At 41.2% G+C, this 18,527-nt stretch overlaps 1 protein-coding gene across 3 annotated transcripts in view; it reads right to left on the reverse strand.

Annotated features, from left to right (window-relative positions):
- The window catches only part of LOC117259949 (galactosylgalactosylxylosylprotein 3-beta-glucuronosyltransferase 1), an 88,433-nt gene that overhangs the window by 17,036 nt on the left and 52,870 nt on the right, over nucleotides 1–18,527 (reverse strand). For 2 of the 3 annotated variants that reach the window (XM_033631763.2, XM_033631767.2), the window contains exons 3-4: nucleotides 6,481–6,648; nucleotides 874–1,016 (exon numbers count right to left, since the gene is read on the reverse strand). In XM_033631763.2, the coding sequence (XP_033487654.1) occupies nucleotides 874–985 (112 nt within the window). In that variant the 5' untranslated portion in view covers nucleotides 986–1,016; nucleotides 6,481–6,648. The remainder of the gene's footprint in view (nucleotides 1–873; nucleotides 1,017–6,480; nucleotides 6,649–18,527) is intronic. The other variant, XM_033631765.2, reaches the window with a different exon arrangement.

The following is an 18,527-nucleotide window of genomic DNA, read 5'->3' on the forward strand; positions in this document are numbered from 1 at the left end:
TTTTTTTCTGTGTCAACTATTTTTAGCCTTGGGGCTTTTGTGTAAATTTGTTGTGTTTGTTAACCCCTGTATGTGCATTCGTGACATTATAAGAAGAGGGCAAACAGGTCTATTGATTTACTGTGGCTGTAATTTAGGTTTGTTTACTCTGCAGCATACTTGACATTTCACACTGTTGGTTTGTGGTCTCTGGGGTATGATTGGGGGGCTCATGAGTGCGTGTTTTAATGACTCACACTGGTGTGCAAACGTGATAGTACACGTGGATGCAAGATATCCCCCCAAGCTAATTGAGCAGACATTTATCATTTCAAACTGCTGATTAAACAAACTCTGACACTAATATTCCCTGAATTTGAAAGAGTGAAATTGGGCAAGAGTTTGAACATAAATGGATAAAATGAATGATAGACATGCTGCTGTATACTGCATGCTGTGTGAGGTTGAGCGTTATACCAAGAGGAATATATGGATTTATGGGCCAGGCATGTGAATTGAAGACTGTGAATGCTGTGAAAGGTCATTGTTACTGTATTGGGAAAGTTACTGTCGACATAAGAAAAATGAATTCAGATAAGATACAGCAAAACACTTACTTCTATTCAGCTGACCGACTGAGTATGAAATATAACAATAACTCCTATTAGAGTGCATGTGTGACGGTAACTCCTGTCTTTATCCTTTACTAAACAATCCACACTGATGAGGTTTACAATGACTGGACAAGTGTTATTGAGCTCTGATGAAGCTGATGGTCATGGTTAGTAAGTGCCTCTAAATGAGCGGCCTGTTGTCTAAACCTGAAGTGCAGTGTTAGGTTCAAGGACCCACTTCAGGTTTGATATTGCTAGTGGAGTGCGGTGCACTGCGTACCCTTGCGGATGGCGAGGAGTGGAGCTATAGCGCTTTGGTGCCAAACAGTGATGAGCAGAGTCCAGGGTAACACAATCAACACGATGGCAAGAATATCTCTTCTCTTCGGCATCTCCAGGATTGGTTATTTGGCTCGGCATTACCTGGAGACAAGAAACAGATTGATGTATTATCGTTCTGCATTTTGTAACACACTGGATTTCAGTTCAAGTCACTTTGAGAACATTGAAAAAAATCCATGAAATGTCTCTTCGTGTTCAACTCTGCAGCAGATTCAAGCAAAAACATGAGATGCTGAATTATTGCGACACACTTAGGAATTGGGAGACACTTGACAACACCCATATCTAACACCAAAAATGTTGTTGACAGACATTGTGTAATACTCAGAGCTGTTAAAACAGCCTCACTAAAACACATTAAGAGTGAGATGATGGAGTAGGTGCTGCTCAACCTGTGCAGAAACATGGAGGAAGTTAAAAGTCTAAAGGCCATAAAATAAAACTGAATCTAAGTGTGTCACACCCAAAAAAGGAGGGTCAAAGCCACTGGACGAGGCCATGGGGCAGGAGCTTGTGCCCTCTGCCAACCCAGTGAGCTCATTGGTGCCGTCACTGGAGACAGGGCAGTGACTTCATGCCCAGCACTGAAACTATTCATAAGCCAAATGGCAGGAAACGATGTCACCAGACTGCGGGTTGACTGTTCTGGAAATGCGCCCTTCCCTCTAAGCACAGAATGTTTGGTTCAAATTTGTATCCCTTAGAAAGATCTAATTACAGCATGAAAGATGTTCACTGGAAATTAATTTGCATAGCATTTACAAATGAATGTCATTCATTTAAGATTTGTCACAATTTGATTAAATAATGGAAGAAAGTTTCTCTCAGTAGCTGATGTAATGCGCACTGTTGTGAAAAAAGGTTAAAGTTGTGTGTGTGTTAATATGCATGTCCCACTAAAGTGAACCCACTTGACAACAGCACAGTTTATACCAACTTGCACTACTCTTCTTGTCCTCTCTCAAGGCTACATTTGGTAACTTTTCCTATTTCTTGTCTCAAATGTTTTCAGAAATATATTTTAGTGTACTGTTTAGTTGTGAAATGTGAACGTTTGTGACGCGGCTACCATGTTAGAAATAGTCAACAAAAGCAACAAGTAAGCACCAACCACAGATTATCTTTCTCATTTAGTGCTGTGTGACTTTAGTGACAGTTACAACAGATATGACAAAAGTTATTTTCTTTATAAACGTTACCAACAATAGTTTTAGGGATTTAATGCTACTTTTAAAGGCAAATTACTGCCACAAGTGGTTACTGCCTCCTCCAATGAAGGTCCAATTTGTGATTTAAATGCAAACTAGAATTTTCACCTCTTTGACCTTTAGAATATAAAATGTCATCACTTCATCATTGTATCCTATTAGATGTGTGAAATTTTGTCATATTTATTTTATTTTTTTAAAGAGGATTTTTTTTGACTTTATTGATAGGACAGCTCAGAGAGAAACATGGGACAGAAAGGGGGGATGATGAAGCCTGGAATTGAAACTGACCACTGTGGAGACTCAGCCTATATGGGGGGCACAATCTGCCAGGTGGGCTAGAGGTCACCCAGATTTGTCAAATTAAGCCTATGGTTTCTAGCGTTATGGTCAAAAACATGCTTTGTGAGGTCACAGTGACCTTGACCTTTGACCAGCAGTTCGTTCTTGAGTCCAAGTTGACATGTATGCCAAATCTGAGGCCTTCTTATTGCGCTCTTGAGAATGAGACGGATGTCAGGTCACGGCGACCTTGGTGTTTGACCGTCAACAACCAAAGTCTAATCAGTTCATCGTTACGTCCAAGTGAATGTTTGTGCCAAATTTGAAAATTTTCCCTCCAGATGTTATTGTGTTAATTGTGTTCACTAGAAGAGGACGGACAAACAACAGGAAAACGTAATGCCTTGGGCCACTGCTATTGGCTGGAACAGAAGTGTAACAATGGGTCATGGGTAGCCCCAATTTGTGCCTCCCATGTATTATTCGGGCTAAATATATGCTAATCCATGAGAGGCAACACACTGGGGCAATTCAACACAAAACAGAGAATAGGTGCCAGCTGTCTCTCTCAAATGTATGGCAGGTCTTTTTTATTATTGTCACTGTATTTATTGTTTTTTTCTATACTGTCTCCATCTTCACCCACCCCCAGGACCAGGAGATACCATAACACGCAGGTTGTCCTTGGCCTTGTAATGCTGGGTTAAGTTCAAACTTTAGTTTGAGCAGACAAATGCAACTGCCATGCCTGTAGTTGCTAAACTATGATTGGACAATCACTGTTCATGCACTCAAATTTAGGGTCATATAAAAATTAAACACGAGGCCTTTCAAGACCTGGAGTGAAAGAGGACTGTTATTTAAACACACCTCTACTCTGTTAATATTCAATGCACAAATTGCATGGGTTTCAAGTAATGAGACCTGTTTTAATTTTCCTCCAGCTGTATTTTAATTCCATTATCTTCCAAAAGTCACTGTGAAAATGACAATCATTATTCAGTTTATATACACTGATTCTACATTGTGTCATATTCAATTAAAAAAACACACAATGCCATGAACACCTTTCACACCAAATAGTCTACAGTAATTTCACCCAGACTTTAAAAATGAACACTGAGTTGACTTAGTGCATCTTACACAACACCATTACATCATGTTTCACAAATGCGAATGGTTTGTTTTGGATTGCATCATTGTATTTCAGATGTTCCTTCAGTTGTGTCCACTCCCTGAGCTGTACTTCACTGCCACACAGCTCATTTACATTGAATTTAAGGACAGCAGACCTCCCCGTCCCTCTCAGGGACTGTCTGTCCTCCTCCTCCCTAATAGGCTTCTGGCATTAACTGGAAAAATGCAGTTATTACCTGATCTGCTCAATTAAACAAAAGAGAAAAACAGACATAATGTGAGCACAGGTGTTTGGCGTATTCATTACAGCTTTCCATGCAAGTCATCACATTTCCCACAGTGATCCTGTTCCCTCTGCTGGGGATGGTGGCAGTATGTTGAGGCTTACCATAATTGTACATGCCAATTATGTTTATTGAGCTCTGCAAATAAATACACAGTTAATGCCCAAAACATCAGGTAAGAACGGCATGAGAATAGTTCTGACACCATACACTGTATAAGTGTTTTCTGCTGATAAAGAGGTTCTGCAGAGTTGTAATGCTGTAGTTTTTTCCACTTGAGTGTAAAGGCGATGTACAGGGAAGTCCTCTGTAGAAAATGTTATTGTGCATGGTTCTGCATACTTATACAGAAGCAGAGTAAGTTGTACAGAAAATTACATTACCCACAGTCCAAGTCATGAATGAATGATATGAGAATTTCACTGATAAAAAATGAAATACATATGATATTTTAAAGAGAATACTGTGAGAATGTAAATGCTACAGATTGGGGGGAAAGCCTTAATCACAAAGTTCACAATTGCAAACAATTATTTTACAACCTAAATACTTAAAAACCCATGACTACTCTATCACAAAGGAATAAAGTCATTCACAATGGTTGAAAACAACACTTTTTTTCAGTAATTCACATTGTGAATGTGTCAATGTCAACAATATGGATGGCACTCGGAGAGCAAAAACTGTGCTGTACATCAACCCACCACACATTATTGATCTTGCTGACATTTTATGTGAAATGGATTCCCTGACCTTGTGAATATGCCCTTGGTATTGGCAAATATTTGTCTCTGTTGGCCCTCCAGGGATTGAAAAAATGAAGCCAGTGAAGAAGTGCTGAAAACTGCAGTTCTTTAAATGGCCACTTGAGGCCGGCCTCAAAAGTGACTCCCTATAGACCCCCATTTTAAAGCTCTACGGCAGAAATAATGTTTACAGGCTGGTACAAAAACCGGTTTTGGTCTTTTTGGCTAATTTCAACATTCATGACAACTGTACAGGGGAGTGAATTTTTATATAACTCACCAGTTTGCATTTTATTAACTCTTAAAGTTATGTATACTTAGTATACTTGAGTGACAGGCCATCAGTGAGGCGTTGCTACAGTCTGTGAGGGGGCTTTCACACCTGCCCTGTTTGGTGCAGTTTAATCGAACTCAAGTTTGTTTGCCCCCTAAGTGCAATTCGCTTGGGCAGGTGTGAACACAGCAATCACACTCGGGTGCGCACCAAAACAACCGGACTGAGACCTTCTTGAAAAGGTGGTGTTGGACAGTTACAAACTAACTCTGAACCAACTGCAGTCACATGACACATTGTTTGGGTTAAACATGAGCATGTTACAGTTCTGGAGGATTATTAATGTGCACCTCCTCCTGTACTGCCTTAATATGCACATTCAGCACATCCAATGCATCAAAACATTGTTTTCTAGTTGGAGCCATGCCTCATTTTCAAACTGTATGGTTTGATTAAAAAGGAAAATGCAAGCAATATAGTCCACGATGAGCAGCGCTATTGTAGTCTCGCTCACCAGACCTTTCTCAAGAAAAGAAAGGTCTGGCTGGGCCGACCCTCACTTTAAGATTGGAGAAAAAAACGCCCCGGCTGCTTGTATTTCTTTCAGCCAATCACAATCGTTCTGGGCGGTGCCAGCAACGGTGCGCTTGCAAAAATATTGCCGGGGGGAAACAGGTTTTGGTGTAACACGCCCACAAAAATATCACCTACAGGACGCGAACCATGGCAGAAAAATGGCTACATCCCCGCAAGATCGAACACCGCAAAAGTTAGTAAAGGACGTGTTGAAAACGGTTGAAAACTGCTACACAACCGGAGGTGGTAGGGCGGGATTTCAGCGGGTGGCTTGTTCCGCCCAATGAGAGGCTGATTTATGCAGCGAACTTCCGCCCACTCAGACTAGCGCTATTGTGACATTAGGAAGTGTCACATTTATCCTGCAAGTGTACTCTTCTTCAACGTTTTGTTTACTTCCTGGATTTTTCCTGCATGGAAATTCTGACCAATCAAGAGCAGCTTTCTTGCGTAAGGCATTTGATTTGGTCCGCTTGTAAATGCTGCCATGAGAACATGAACTAACCTGAGGGAATTATGCAACTTTGTAGTCCCTGATTCGGACCAAAGCAAGCGGACTTTAGGTCTGAAGGCACCCTGAGTCAGATCCATCCCTCACTCCACCACAGCTCCACCCTCTTTGTCTAAGTATTGTCACTTAAAAAAAAAGAACAGAAGCAAATTGGCAATGGTTGAAATACTGAACTTAAAATGACAGCCCACAAAGCGATGGTAGCTACGTCCACTATTTTATAGTTTAGCAGTTTCAGCATAGAGACTGCCCTTACTAGTTTTCCTGTGTTTCCTATGATGCAATTTTGACAGCATCTTTTGTTAGACCCTCCCTGCCTGGTGAAAGCCCACATCTTTCAATCTCGTTTGTAACGTGGGCTCTCTGAAATGTGCTTACAAGCCAAAGCTATGATGACATCATCAGGCTTTATTTCTCAGACTTTACAAAGTTCCTCTCGAGCCACAGAAAACATTTTAAAACTGCTGTCTCAAGTGACCTTGATGTGCACAGATACATGAATGAAAAAAAAGAAATTGGATGCTCACCCACAGTTATAACTGGATCATGGCACCACTGGTGATGCGTAGCTGGGAAGGCCACACTGCATACCGGACAAGCTACGTAGTGGTGACGTCCTCCATGACACCTCAACCGATCATGTCCTCTTCCTCGGCCGTGTCTACTCACGCAGACGGGCAACACTGAGTCCAGACCTGTAAAAGAAGAACATCTCAGTGAATATGATTCAGTGATGACAGATTGCCAGTGCTTCCCTCTTTGTGTTTTCACACTGTGTACCTTCATGTGCCCGCCCTGCTTCTCTCACTCACACCAGCATGAGACATTCAAGGACAGTCAGCCTGGTTTAGACACAGCAGTACGGACAGGCAGTGCGAGTCAAATGCCTCACAGAGATACTTGGCTAAAGACACCTTTGTGAGCAGAGGGGCTGGGTGATGTCTGATCATTATTTAACATCAAAGAGCCTGGGCTGAAAATGCAGCGAAGGAAAAGTGTGTCAGTATCAAGTAATGAAGTCTAATTTGGATGCACATCATTCAGATTCACAGCAGGAATCCCTCCCCCAGGGAAATACCACTGCTGTGGTTTACAATGCTGCATTTTCGCTCATGTGTGAAATGGTTAATACCGTATACATTGATAAGTAATTTGACTCGATTCTGACCTGAACAGACACAGACTCAGTATTTTTCTTTTTTTGTGCCTAATGTGGAAAATGGAAGAGGGTTAGTCACAACTCCATTGCTTGCCAACAGTCTGGGGTGGGGGATGTTACAAAAATAAACTGGCATCATGTCTTATTCAAATACATCAGAGGGAGTGCTGCTTCTATGGAGGCTTATATGCTTCACTCAGCTAGTGATGTCTGCATGCTGCATCAGCTCCAAAACTGGATGTTTGAAAACTGTACTTTTTTGGGGGGCTTTGAGAATCATACGAACTGAAAATATTTAGGTTTTGGGGAATGAACAGCAGGAGTCCCAGATTCATTTTACTGATGCACACTGTTGTGTAAAAAGGCAAATTGCCTGTGACCCAGTAATGCAGTAGGGGGTGTTTGCTTGATGTGCACAAAATTTCAAAACAATCTATTTTCAGATTTCCCTGACTCATTGTCTAATTTCTCAAACTAAAGATAATGCATCTGAGGATTGACGTCAGTTGTGTGAAAAAAAAGGGAATAAAAGATGAACACGAGAAATGGTCTTCATGGGTTAGTGCAGCTTTTGCAGCAGGCTATTTGCTTTTTATGACAGCGACAAGCAAGTACCATAGTGGCAAAAAAATATAACTAAACAGCAGCGATGGAAAGGCTTTACAATCGCTGCCAGGTACTGTCACGCATGCAAAGTCGCAATGACAGTGTTGTCGCTCTGATTTCTGTACAACACTCCCCTCTTCTATGCATTGTGATGGAGCTAAACAGAAGAAACACATTATAGGACAGCAACCTGCCAAAATCTCAGTCCCTCCAACAGGCCACTGCGGCATCTCGGTGCTAAACATTTTGAAAGAAAATGTTTGGAAAACAAAATCGATGTGGCAAGCGCTGCCAGCTGAAGGGAGCTGGAACTCATATTGCTGTTATGTACCCAATATACAGAGCTATACATACTCCTTCTGTGATATAACAAATGCATTCATTAAAAGTCTTGATTTCTTTTTTTGGCACAGAGTAATTTACACATTTAAGTTGAGCCACGGTCATGAAAGATAATTTAACTAGGAATTAATACACTTTTAATAGGTCTGGCACTTTGGGTTATAACCAAACACCTGCCAGAACAATGATATCCCCATCAGCCTTAGCAAATACTAGCACGGTCAGTGGTGTAGTGGAAGGTATAGGGAGTATACCCACCTCTTCTTCTGGTGCACTCACCTATTAACCAAAAAGCCAGTGGAATATATAGACAGTATTCCCACTTCCTCCTTGGTTACCTACCCATCTACCTATTAGTGCACCCACATTATCAACTACCGCTACACCACTGAACATGTTAACACGTCAAACTGAGACAGTGAATGTGGTAAACAGCATGTTAGCTGTCTCATAGTGAGCATGTAAGCATGGTTTTGTTATTAAGCTCAAGAGCTGTTGTTCCCAAGTAGATACAGCCTCACAGAGCTGCTATGGCTGGAGACTCTTAGGGTCATATTTTAACGATCTACAAATGGTCAAATGGTCCATGGTCAAAAGTGCATGGGGTGTGTCCAACTCTGCTTTTGCTTGATTGCAAAGTTAGGCATGGAAGTAAGGTGTATTTAGTCCCTTAATTAAATAGGTATGTTTTGGGGATAACATAAATTGAGCCAGTCAGATTATAATCTCTCATTCCCTTTAAAAGCTAGGTGTGACTGCACTTAGCACACTGCCATTTAGATGATGGATTCAGCAAATTGGAGAAGCAGGTGGTTTTCTGGTGAGAGTAATACAGTAAGAGCAGTAATGTGACTGCAGCAAATATAAGTGGCAAAACTAAAAACTAAAACTAAACTAAAAACTTGACAGAGGAAACAACACTAAACTTTTTGTTTCTAAAATAATCCTTGTGCATAAATGTGCACAGCGTCTCTCTTAATGGTGGGTCTGCGGCGGCACAGCAGCAGACAGCAGCTCTGCTGTGCTCTCCACTATGTTCACATTTAAGAAAGCGTAATTAATATTTTCTCTTAATGATGTATTATTTCACCTACCAGTAAACCATCTGTGTGTCCCTGTGTGTGTAACAAGCAGAGTGTGCTCGTGTTGTGAAACCACCTTTGTAGGTGCGTCCTACTGTCTGAATAACGTGCAGGAAAATGCAGCGCCATTCTGACTTTAGATTAGGTTTTTGTTGGTCAACTTTCTGCTGCCTCAAAAAAAGCCATGCCCCAACAGTGTGCCTGACCACAGCTCAATGTGGGCATTGGCTGTGAAAATGACAACCGTGTCAGTCTGAAACAAGCAATGACAGTTGTGCTGTGCGCCATTTTGCGCCTGGTACAAGAGCCCAAAGTCAAAACTGACTGAAGTGCACGTTGCTGTCAGTTGAAGAGGATGATAGATGTGCACACATGCAAATACACCAATACTGTGGCTTACGTCACTTTGTTTTCCCAGCCTATGTTCTAGTCTAATCTGTTTTGTAACACTAATGCAGAACTTTCCTCCATCTCTGCCCAACAGGTGGTAAAACTGTAACAAACAGGCAACACCAACAGATGACTAAAGAGGCAGTGGTAGCGAGGCCTCTGTACCAAACAAGCACCCAGGTGGCCTGTTTGTGCCTGTGGCACCAGAATTGTGTGATGTGGCAGGAATACAGAGTCGATCCCACACCACAGACTGCAGCAGCCAATGGCAGACAATGAAGCTTGACAGCCTTTCACATCAGCATGAGTTAACCAGCTGTGAAGGGAACACCTGCCACTGATTAATAAAGAATCACAGCAACAATGCCACGTGTGAAAATTGTTGTACTGATTGTTGAACTAACACCATTACCCCCAAAAGGTGAGGCGGGAGGGGTGAAACAATATGTTTCCTCAGTGGGTTTGAGTGTGTCGGAGAAATAGGTACTGTGTGAAATGAAAAGGACATGGACAGCAGTACATCTCGGACGTTCTCACCTTATTTAGGACAACTCACTGCACACTGTCCCTTTCTATGATCATGGACTTTGTTATTCTGGCTATAAAGCAGCTTGGGTGGCATGTGGCTTATATGTTTTTACTTCCTCAAATCTCTAAATAAACTTAACTCATTGCCTTCCTGTAACTGACTGGACTTATGGAAAGGATGTTTTTAAAAGAAACTCAATGACTTTTTTGTGCCAAATAGTATTCTAACAGAATAAACAGCTCCTTCAGTGAATCATAACTTCTTCAAAATATGATCGATTCAGACCCAAGTAGCATCAACTTTAAAACAATAAAAACACACTATTCTGTATATTTGTAGCAGCTCCAAGCTATTAGATGAGGGCAAAGGGTTCATCATTAAAGTTTCCTTTGAATCTAGCTTCATTTGTTTTGAAAAGGATCTTTTATCCTGTAACAACAAACCATTTGAGGATTCATCAAGCAGCAAGTGGAACAAACAAAAAGCTTCAAGTGATTTTTTGTGGTGCAGTAGGACGAATTTATTCCATTTCATGTGTAAAGATGCATTCTTTTAGCATGTGCAATGTTTTTCATCGCAAATAATCAAGTACTTTGTTGGTAACGGCAATTCTAAAGGGCTATGTTTAACTACGTTGATTTTGATGATGTCTTTTTTATCTATGCCATATTTGGTACCACTGAATGATATCTTAGACAAAATACAGTCCATCCAGGATAGGGATTATTTTGCATGCTGGTGCAGTGGTTAGCATTATCTCCTCACAGCAAGAGGGTTCCTGGTTCAAACCCGGGGTGAGGGAGCCCTTCAGGAGCAGGGTTTGCATGTACTCCCAGTGTCAGCGTTGGTTTTCTCCAGGTTCTCCAGCTTCCTCTCACAATCCAGCGACATGTAGGTTAGGTTAATCGGTGACTCTAAATTGGTCGTGGGTGTGAATGTTTGTGTGTTTCTATGTGTCAGTCCTGAAATAGTCTGGTGGCCTGTGCAAGGTGTACCCTGCCCCTCGCTCAATGTCAGTTGGAAGAGGCTTCAGCCCCACCATGACCCCTAACAGGATAAGGGGTTAAGGAAATGAATGAAAGAAATGGAAATTGCAAGACCAATTGCGATACAGTCTCTGATTCTGAGCTTACTATTACGAGTATTCAGGGACTCCCTCAGAATTAGGATTTGAAAATAATAAACGTTGCTATTTGTGGTAAAGTTGCAGTGATTGGACAAAATTGCAACGTTGCGCAGAATTCAGGAGAATCACTCAATTGTTGTGACTGCAACATCGCAAAATCCTGTGACTGAAAATACCCTCATTTGTAATGGGAAGCTTTCACAATAAAATCTCAACTCTAGATCCCCTAACTAGTTTCTCCCCAAAGCTTTCAACAACACCTCATGGTCTTCCTTGGCAGATGGAGTTTCGTTTTTGTCATGGAAATAGCTCAGTTGTAAGGTATGGAACTTCATGTAATATCACCTGTTACCTCAGCTACATGATGAAAACTGAGAAACTCAAACTGCTGACAAAGACCACAAGATGTAATTAAAAGCATGGGGAAATAAACTAGTAAGTGGATACTGAATTAAGATTTCCAAGGGGTAACAAAAACAAAAAAATATTCACACTTAGCTTTGTCAAATTGTTCCAAAATAGTAAGTAATTATTTTAACTAGAAACATTTAAAAGACTGCCTCTCCAAGATGAGGCAGTATTCATTTTCATATCAGTCAGAGAAACATATTTATATGTAAATTTGAATGAACATTTAACAAAATAAAGTGCTCTCTTTATAAAGATACATATTTGTATTATGTTGAATGTGTCACTATTGTTTGGGCTATAAAATTACTTTAATAGGCTCTGGACAGTGAGCTGATAATTTATTACACTGTCCCTCACATTGATGAGAATATCAGAGCCATCAGGTCAGCACTGGCAGGCTCACACATTCTCCCTCTTTCTTCTCCCTCTTTCCTCTCTCCCTAAGATTTATAAAGTTGAGTCTTCAAAGACTAAGCGAGGGCATGTGTCCAAGTTTGTTATCGAGTCTGCCTCTGACTTCTGTGCTCCCTCGGCCCTGACCATCTCCTATTTCCCGAGGACCCAATAATAACATCGTCTTTTCCTTGCTTGCTTTGTGGCATCATTTTGATGTACTCTCTAGTCGGCGGGGAAGAGAGGCTCTCTGGAGATGGTGTGTCCTGGTATGTCCAATCGTTCGCTTTCGTTTATGATTTCATTAGACTCCGACCAGCTTGGTGAAGCCCCGAACAGTTTGCAGGGATATCTGGGGAACCTTGGAAGACAAGTCGCTGCAATAGATCATTATTGATGTTACTGTCACAGCCACCCCCAAAAAGCTTTGCCGAGAGGTGTTATTAACAGTGAATTTTGAATCTGTGGGCATTGATTCCAACTGACTTAATTGCTTTTGGGGTACAGTACAGTACAGTACGCCTGTTTGGGATATCAACGCACAGAATTATCATAAGTTTAATAACGTACATGGTATTTGGCTTGGTTACTCAGATGAATTGTGAAGAAACAGACAGCTCATGATGTTACAGTTAAAAATACCTCATAAAATGCACTACAAGTGGCACACTATACATGTCTTTATATAAACACATTCTGCACCTGTGTGTGTATCTAAAACAGAAACAAACAGAAATTTTTAAAACCGAGCAAACTGTTTAACACAACGTCAAAGCAGTGTTGCAGTCAAGACCACTGAAACTGAGAGTGAATCATGACCAGAGTGTATCGAGATCAAGACAACGGCAAGACTTTAAAGGGTTGAGACCAAGGGCCAATCCCAATTCCCTTCCCCTAACCTTACCCCTTGGTTTCAAGCGCACTCGCCAGATAGATTCCCCTCAATGACGAAGGGGTAGTGTTGAGGGGTAGGGAATTTTACCTACGAATTGGGACGCCACTTCATGCAAATTAGCGTAACAGACGTGTTCACCTACATCACGCGTATCATCAACGTAGGCTTCATGCACGGAGAACTCTGTAGATATTCATGTCAGCTACATCATGAATTAGCAATTTTCAAGCATTCATATTCTAACTCAACACTTACAGATAACAATGCATGTGCAGAAACATAACACATTCCGACATATTTTGGAATTTTTGCATGCTTATTTGCGAAAATAGCACTTAAAACTGTGGGATGGCTTTCTCATGGAGGCTGCCATCTTCCTGGAAAACTCGAGTGGCTGGATAGTTTCGCAATGCATCCTGGGAAATTCAATCTTCCCCTCAGTTGAGATGGGTTCGTAAGTGTGCAGCGCACGGCCCTTCAAATTAAGTGGGGATTTTAAGGGCTGAAAAGCACTTCCCTAAAGTTTGGGACACCCTAGCCCTTCACGCAAAAACAAGGGCTAGGGACTTTTGAGGGGAAGTGTGAGTATTGGGATGGACCCCAAGTCATGACCAAGACAAGAGCAGGGCAAGACCAAGTCAAAATCAAGATCTGACCAGTGGAGGATACACAATGCAGGACACACATAAAACGTGGAACCACAAACTATAGGCACTCCTCAGAAAACATGCATGCATGTCAACTTACGCATTGAGTAACATGCAAGAAAACATTCCACCTTAAAGGTAGCCGGTAGGGGATTTTTTTTTTTTTTTTACTTATTTATTTGTTTTTTTTCCCCAGTGAGCAGTTGAGTGGATCTAATTTTTTTTCTCAGTCTGCAACTAGCTAACTGTATATGAAATATGTATCACTCATGCATAATTTGTGATACATTTGCAAAGAAACATTACAAAGTCAGCCTGTTAAACCTGTGCTGCATCCACAATGCCTGTAGGAAATGAAGTCTTGCTTAGCTATGCTTTCTTAGTCGAGTCTGGGAGATTAGCTTGACCTCTGCCTGCACTTCATCTTTTATGCAGAATGAATCTGTCTAATGCGTCTTCATTTGCTTGCTACAAGTAAGTATATGAATTCATTCAAAACATTTGTCTTCATTTGCCTGTATTGCTTAATGCTACACTAATGACAACCTACTACATGCATGGTATTGCCTAATACTACTTAGCTAGATGTCTGGCTAACTGCAACCTGATATTCTCAACATAATGAAACTATTTATAAAGCTGTCTAACATTTGATTGTGTGGTCATCCACCCCGGGGTGAGAATCAGGATCCCTCTTGCTGTGAGGCGACAATGCTAACCACTGCACCACTGTGCCGCCAATAAATATAAATATTACCCAAAATCCACATGGTTGAGATTTCCCTTTCCTACATACTTTTCTTAGTAAGTGTGTGTGTTTGTATCACAAGTGTAATACTTCTAATTCTCAAAAATTAGGATGTCTTGATGACCTTAAAAAAAAGCTGCCTCGTTGGTGGAGTCGAGATTGATCTTGCGTTTTAAAGACCAGGGTGCGCTGCGGCAAGTTTGAAGTCTTTTTCTCACAAACTAATTAAACTCATTTGTGGGCAGAGGGGGAACTGATGACATACTGTACAGTGTTAATCTGAAATCTCAAGCAGAGTTGGCAATTATTTCACTTTTCGAAATGTGAACGCGAGTGTTTAAAGCTCTTGGAGTTAAAACGGGCCTGAGAATATCAAGGATCTGCAACCCCCCCCCCCCCCCCCAAAAAAAAAAAAAATGTCGGAGAAAGCGTTTCCTCTGTTTAAATTAGATCTTTTATGTCTACTGTGCCTGTGTTTGCTATGCTACTAGTCATATTCTGGATTTGGGTTCAGCGAAAGGTCGCCTTCACGCTAGTTTTGTGTTACTTGTTCCATCAATCCAATTCACACCTGCCATGGAGCGAGTCTCTTCAAAATTTGATCCTCTCCACATGAAACAACTGGCTGCTTTGAGTCAAGCTAATAATAGCAATGCAGAGAAGGCAGCTACTGTATGAACACTGTGTGTGGCTGCGAGAGGAAAGACAGCTATGTTGTTTATGATCATGTCATATTCTCACGTTTACCTTAAATCATGCTAACTGGAATTAAAACATACATCCTGGATTGACAATGGTGATAATCTATGCAGTAGTTAGTAACCAAAGAGCGTCTGAAGTGTGATTAGCAGATGCAAACCATTACAGAGCATATCAACCTTTCATCTGCCAGATTTTCACTATCTGCAGAGCACAGGACCCAATCACTGTAAATGCTGTTTGATAAAAAAAAATTAGCCAGAGAGCGTTGCAGTAAGTGCTGTTATGCATGCTTGATTTAGATGATGAGGATGGCTGTTTCATTTTCAGGAAAACTTGAATAACCCATTAGCTGTGAGCATTGGCCCTGATTGATGGCTCCAGTCCATGCCTGGATCAGGCTGCCTCAGCAATGATGAAAGATTTAAGAGCACCAACCTTCGGGCAGGTTCTTCTCTGCTGATAACCGTGGGGGATAGCCCAGCGCAGTCTGCCCTTAACTTATCCTGACTAATTTATAGTGTGGCTCACCCAGGGCACATTTCCAATGCTGGACCTGGGAGCACGATGCAGCCTCTCACAGCTGGCTGAGCAGACTGAAGGAGCCCCGCCAGGATTGCACAGGCTGCCACTGAGACCTGGACCTGCCATGTCGGGTCAGCGCAGCTCAGCTCTGATCAGAATGGAGTCAAGGGAGATGTCATCTTGGGGAGACCACAGAGAGAGACGGCAAAATAACACAGTCTCGTGGTTTCTCCTTATTGTGATTGCTATAAGCGTATTTATCTGTGAGTCAAGGATGCAAACATTAGCGTAGGCAACCAAACTAACACATAAAGATTTGCGTCATCGAAAGTATGCAACTCCATTATATCGAAGGACTATCTAAGACTTGCACCTCTATAGGTTTAACCAGTTTTGACATTTTTGCAAAGAGTTATGAGAGGATTGATACCAACACATTCTCAAACACTGATGAATTGTCACGCCCTCTCTATGTCTCATGACATGAAGGCCACAGAGCTGAAACACATTGCAACAAATGATTAATGCTGTGAAATGTTCACAGCTAGGTTTAAGCAAGAAAGCTACTTGGTTAGGTTTAGAGAAAGGATTAGGTTTTGAATTAACTTAACCACATAATGTGACGTAAATAAGTGAATAACGTCAGCGCATGACGACCTTATATAGATTGCTTAACTTTTGGTTTCACACTGGACACAAACTGCAGTCTCCTGACTGAAATTTCAGTTTTGTTTTATCCACCTATCTCCTTACCTATTTTGTTCTGAATGCATGCCCCGTTCTGTGGATGATAAACAAGGTGCAGACTTTCCATTTATGAGGAAATACAGGGAGTGATGGATGGAGCAGTGAGCGACAACAACCCTGCCCATATTTAAGAGTACCAGTTGCGGCGGAAACGCTAGGGTTTAGGTGCCATGTCTGAAGGGTTACTTTTGGTTCAGAAGGTACCATACTGAAAGTGTTTGGTGGAAATGAGGCTTAAGATGCTGAAGTGTTCCCTCGGCATCAATATAACAAGCAGAGAGGCATAACAAAGTGACAGTATTTGATGCCTTGGAAATAAAAACAGGCTGTTGATACCACTGCAGTTATAATTACTAAATGAGAATAAAAGCTGCTCATAAGCAACACTGACCAAAATTTAATTTGCAGGGTGAACTTTATGCTAATACTGACTTATTTTGACACTGTGACTAGTCACCAAAGCCCCTTTTTTAATGACTAATATGCCCTGTAGCAATGAGGAAATTAAAAACATATTCATGGTTTAGAAGAGATGTTTTCCCACTGCTGCCATGAGAGCTTTGGTTATAGTGTAAATCCTTTGTGTGCCGTCAACATGACAAACAATATCAATCATGAAGCGGGGGCTTTTGTTGGAAATGACACTAAATCAATACATTACAACCTTTTGAGAGTCTCAAAGAATGATTCATGAATGTGGACTTCAACAGTTCCTAACAATAAAAGAGAAAGCGCAGCATTTATCTCATTAAAGGCGGTTTTGAGCGTACCGGGTATTGATTTCAACCACATGTGACATGTCTTGCACTGTGAACAGGCTTATTATGCCTCAGTATAAGGTCAAAGGTTGGCAGAGGGAGCTCCCAGATTCATTAGCTAATTAAAGGCTGCTTCCTGAGAGGGAGTTTTGGTGTTCGACTCTCTGCTGCACCTTCTCGCTCTCAGACTTCACCGTGCTAGCTCTGCTGAGCTCTGAGTTCCTTAATGAGGGTTAGACCATAGATTTCTCAGATGAAAAATTCCCTAGCGTTGAAGTCCCCCAATTATATGCCCTTGTGGTGGGAAAATATATATAATTATAAAACTGATCATCGCTAATTAAACCTAGGGGATTTGATTCAATGCAATGACAGTGTAGAGGAGATTTTTGTTTTCGGATGGGACATAATTGGTGTAAATACAGAAGAAAATGAGACACGAAAGCTTTCCTTAGGGGAAGTCTTTGTTAAGAAAATTCACTGTTTGTTTGACAATGGATTAGAATTGTCGGGCATCTGAAGGATTTTTTTTCACGATCAAACTGAATTTTATTAAATAAGAAATATTTAATACATGTCCTAAACTGCATTAGTTATGAAAATGGAAAACTGAGATGTGAAACTTAGACTGATGGTATGAAAACTGACATATGGGGACACCAGTAGCCTCGGGTTGGACAAACAAGCCAGTGGGGATAATGGAGTGGAGCTCCGTGACCAACATGAGCAAAGTGGGTGGCTCTACGGTGTCAAGAGTGTGTAGTAGTGTAGCGTGGCTGCATTTGTGGATTCAAATCAGTGAGGTCCTAGAGGATAGCATGCAAACTCAGAAAGACCTTCCCCAGGATAAGTAGAGGTTTTTAAGGATATGGCTGATGCAGAGGCAGATGAACTTGGCACATAACAATTATGGACTCAACGCTGCTGCCAGTTTGCTCACGTCCATCTCTGGTGTTTTTCTTAATTACATAATTAGTCAGAGTGTTGGTATATGTGATTTCCCTCTATGACATGCTGTCATTAGCTTTGAACCTGCCAGTAAAACATGGGCCCCAGGAGACAGCTAATTTGTGGTGGAGACTCATTTAATAGCTTTGGTAATTAGTGGATGCAACATTATTATTATTTCCCATGCTTACTACACATGTGAGTCATTCCATTTGCTAATGCTTTATGTGGTGTGTTTCATGAACACAGTGATTACCTAAAAGCCCAATACCTTTCGTGTCACAGTTGTATTTGCACTCATGTGTTGACACATCAAGGACTGTAGTCCAAACACTGTGAATAGCACTCAAAGGCAACTAAAAATTATCTGTCAGTATGTGTTCTGCTAGCAAAAGACCTGGTTTTACTAATGCAATGGAAATAATTCTCGGCAGCAGTCTTAACTTTCAACTCATTCCTCATCCTCATAATTCCATATCAAAAGCAGTTTAGCACATATGCACCACTTTCACACAAATGGTATTTCTTGAATACCACCGTAAAAGCACTGACATTTAAAGATCTCTGGT

This window comes from Epinephelus lanceolatus, chromosome 4 (genome assembly GCF_041903045.1).
Source record: "Epinephelus lanceolatus isolate andai-2023 chromosome 4, ASM4190304v1, whole genome shotgun sequence".
Classification (NCBI taxonomy): Eukaryota; Metazoa; Chordata; class Actinopteri; order Perciformes; family Serranidae; genus Epinephelus; species Epinephelus lanceolatus.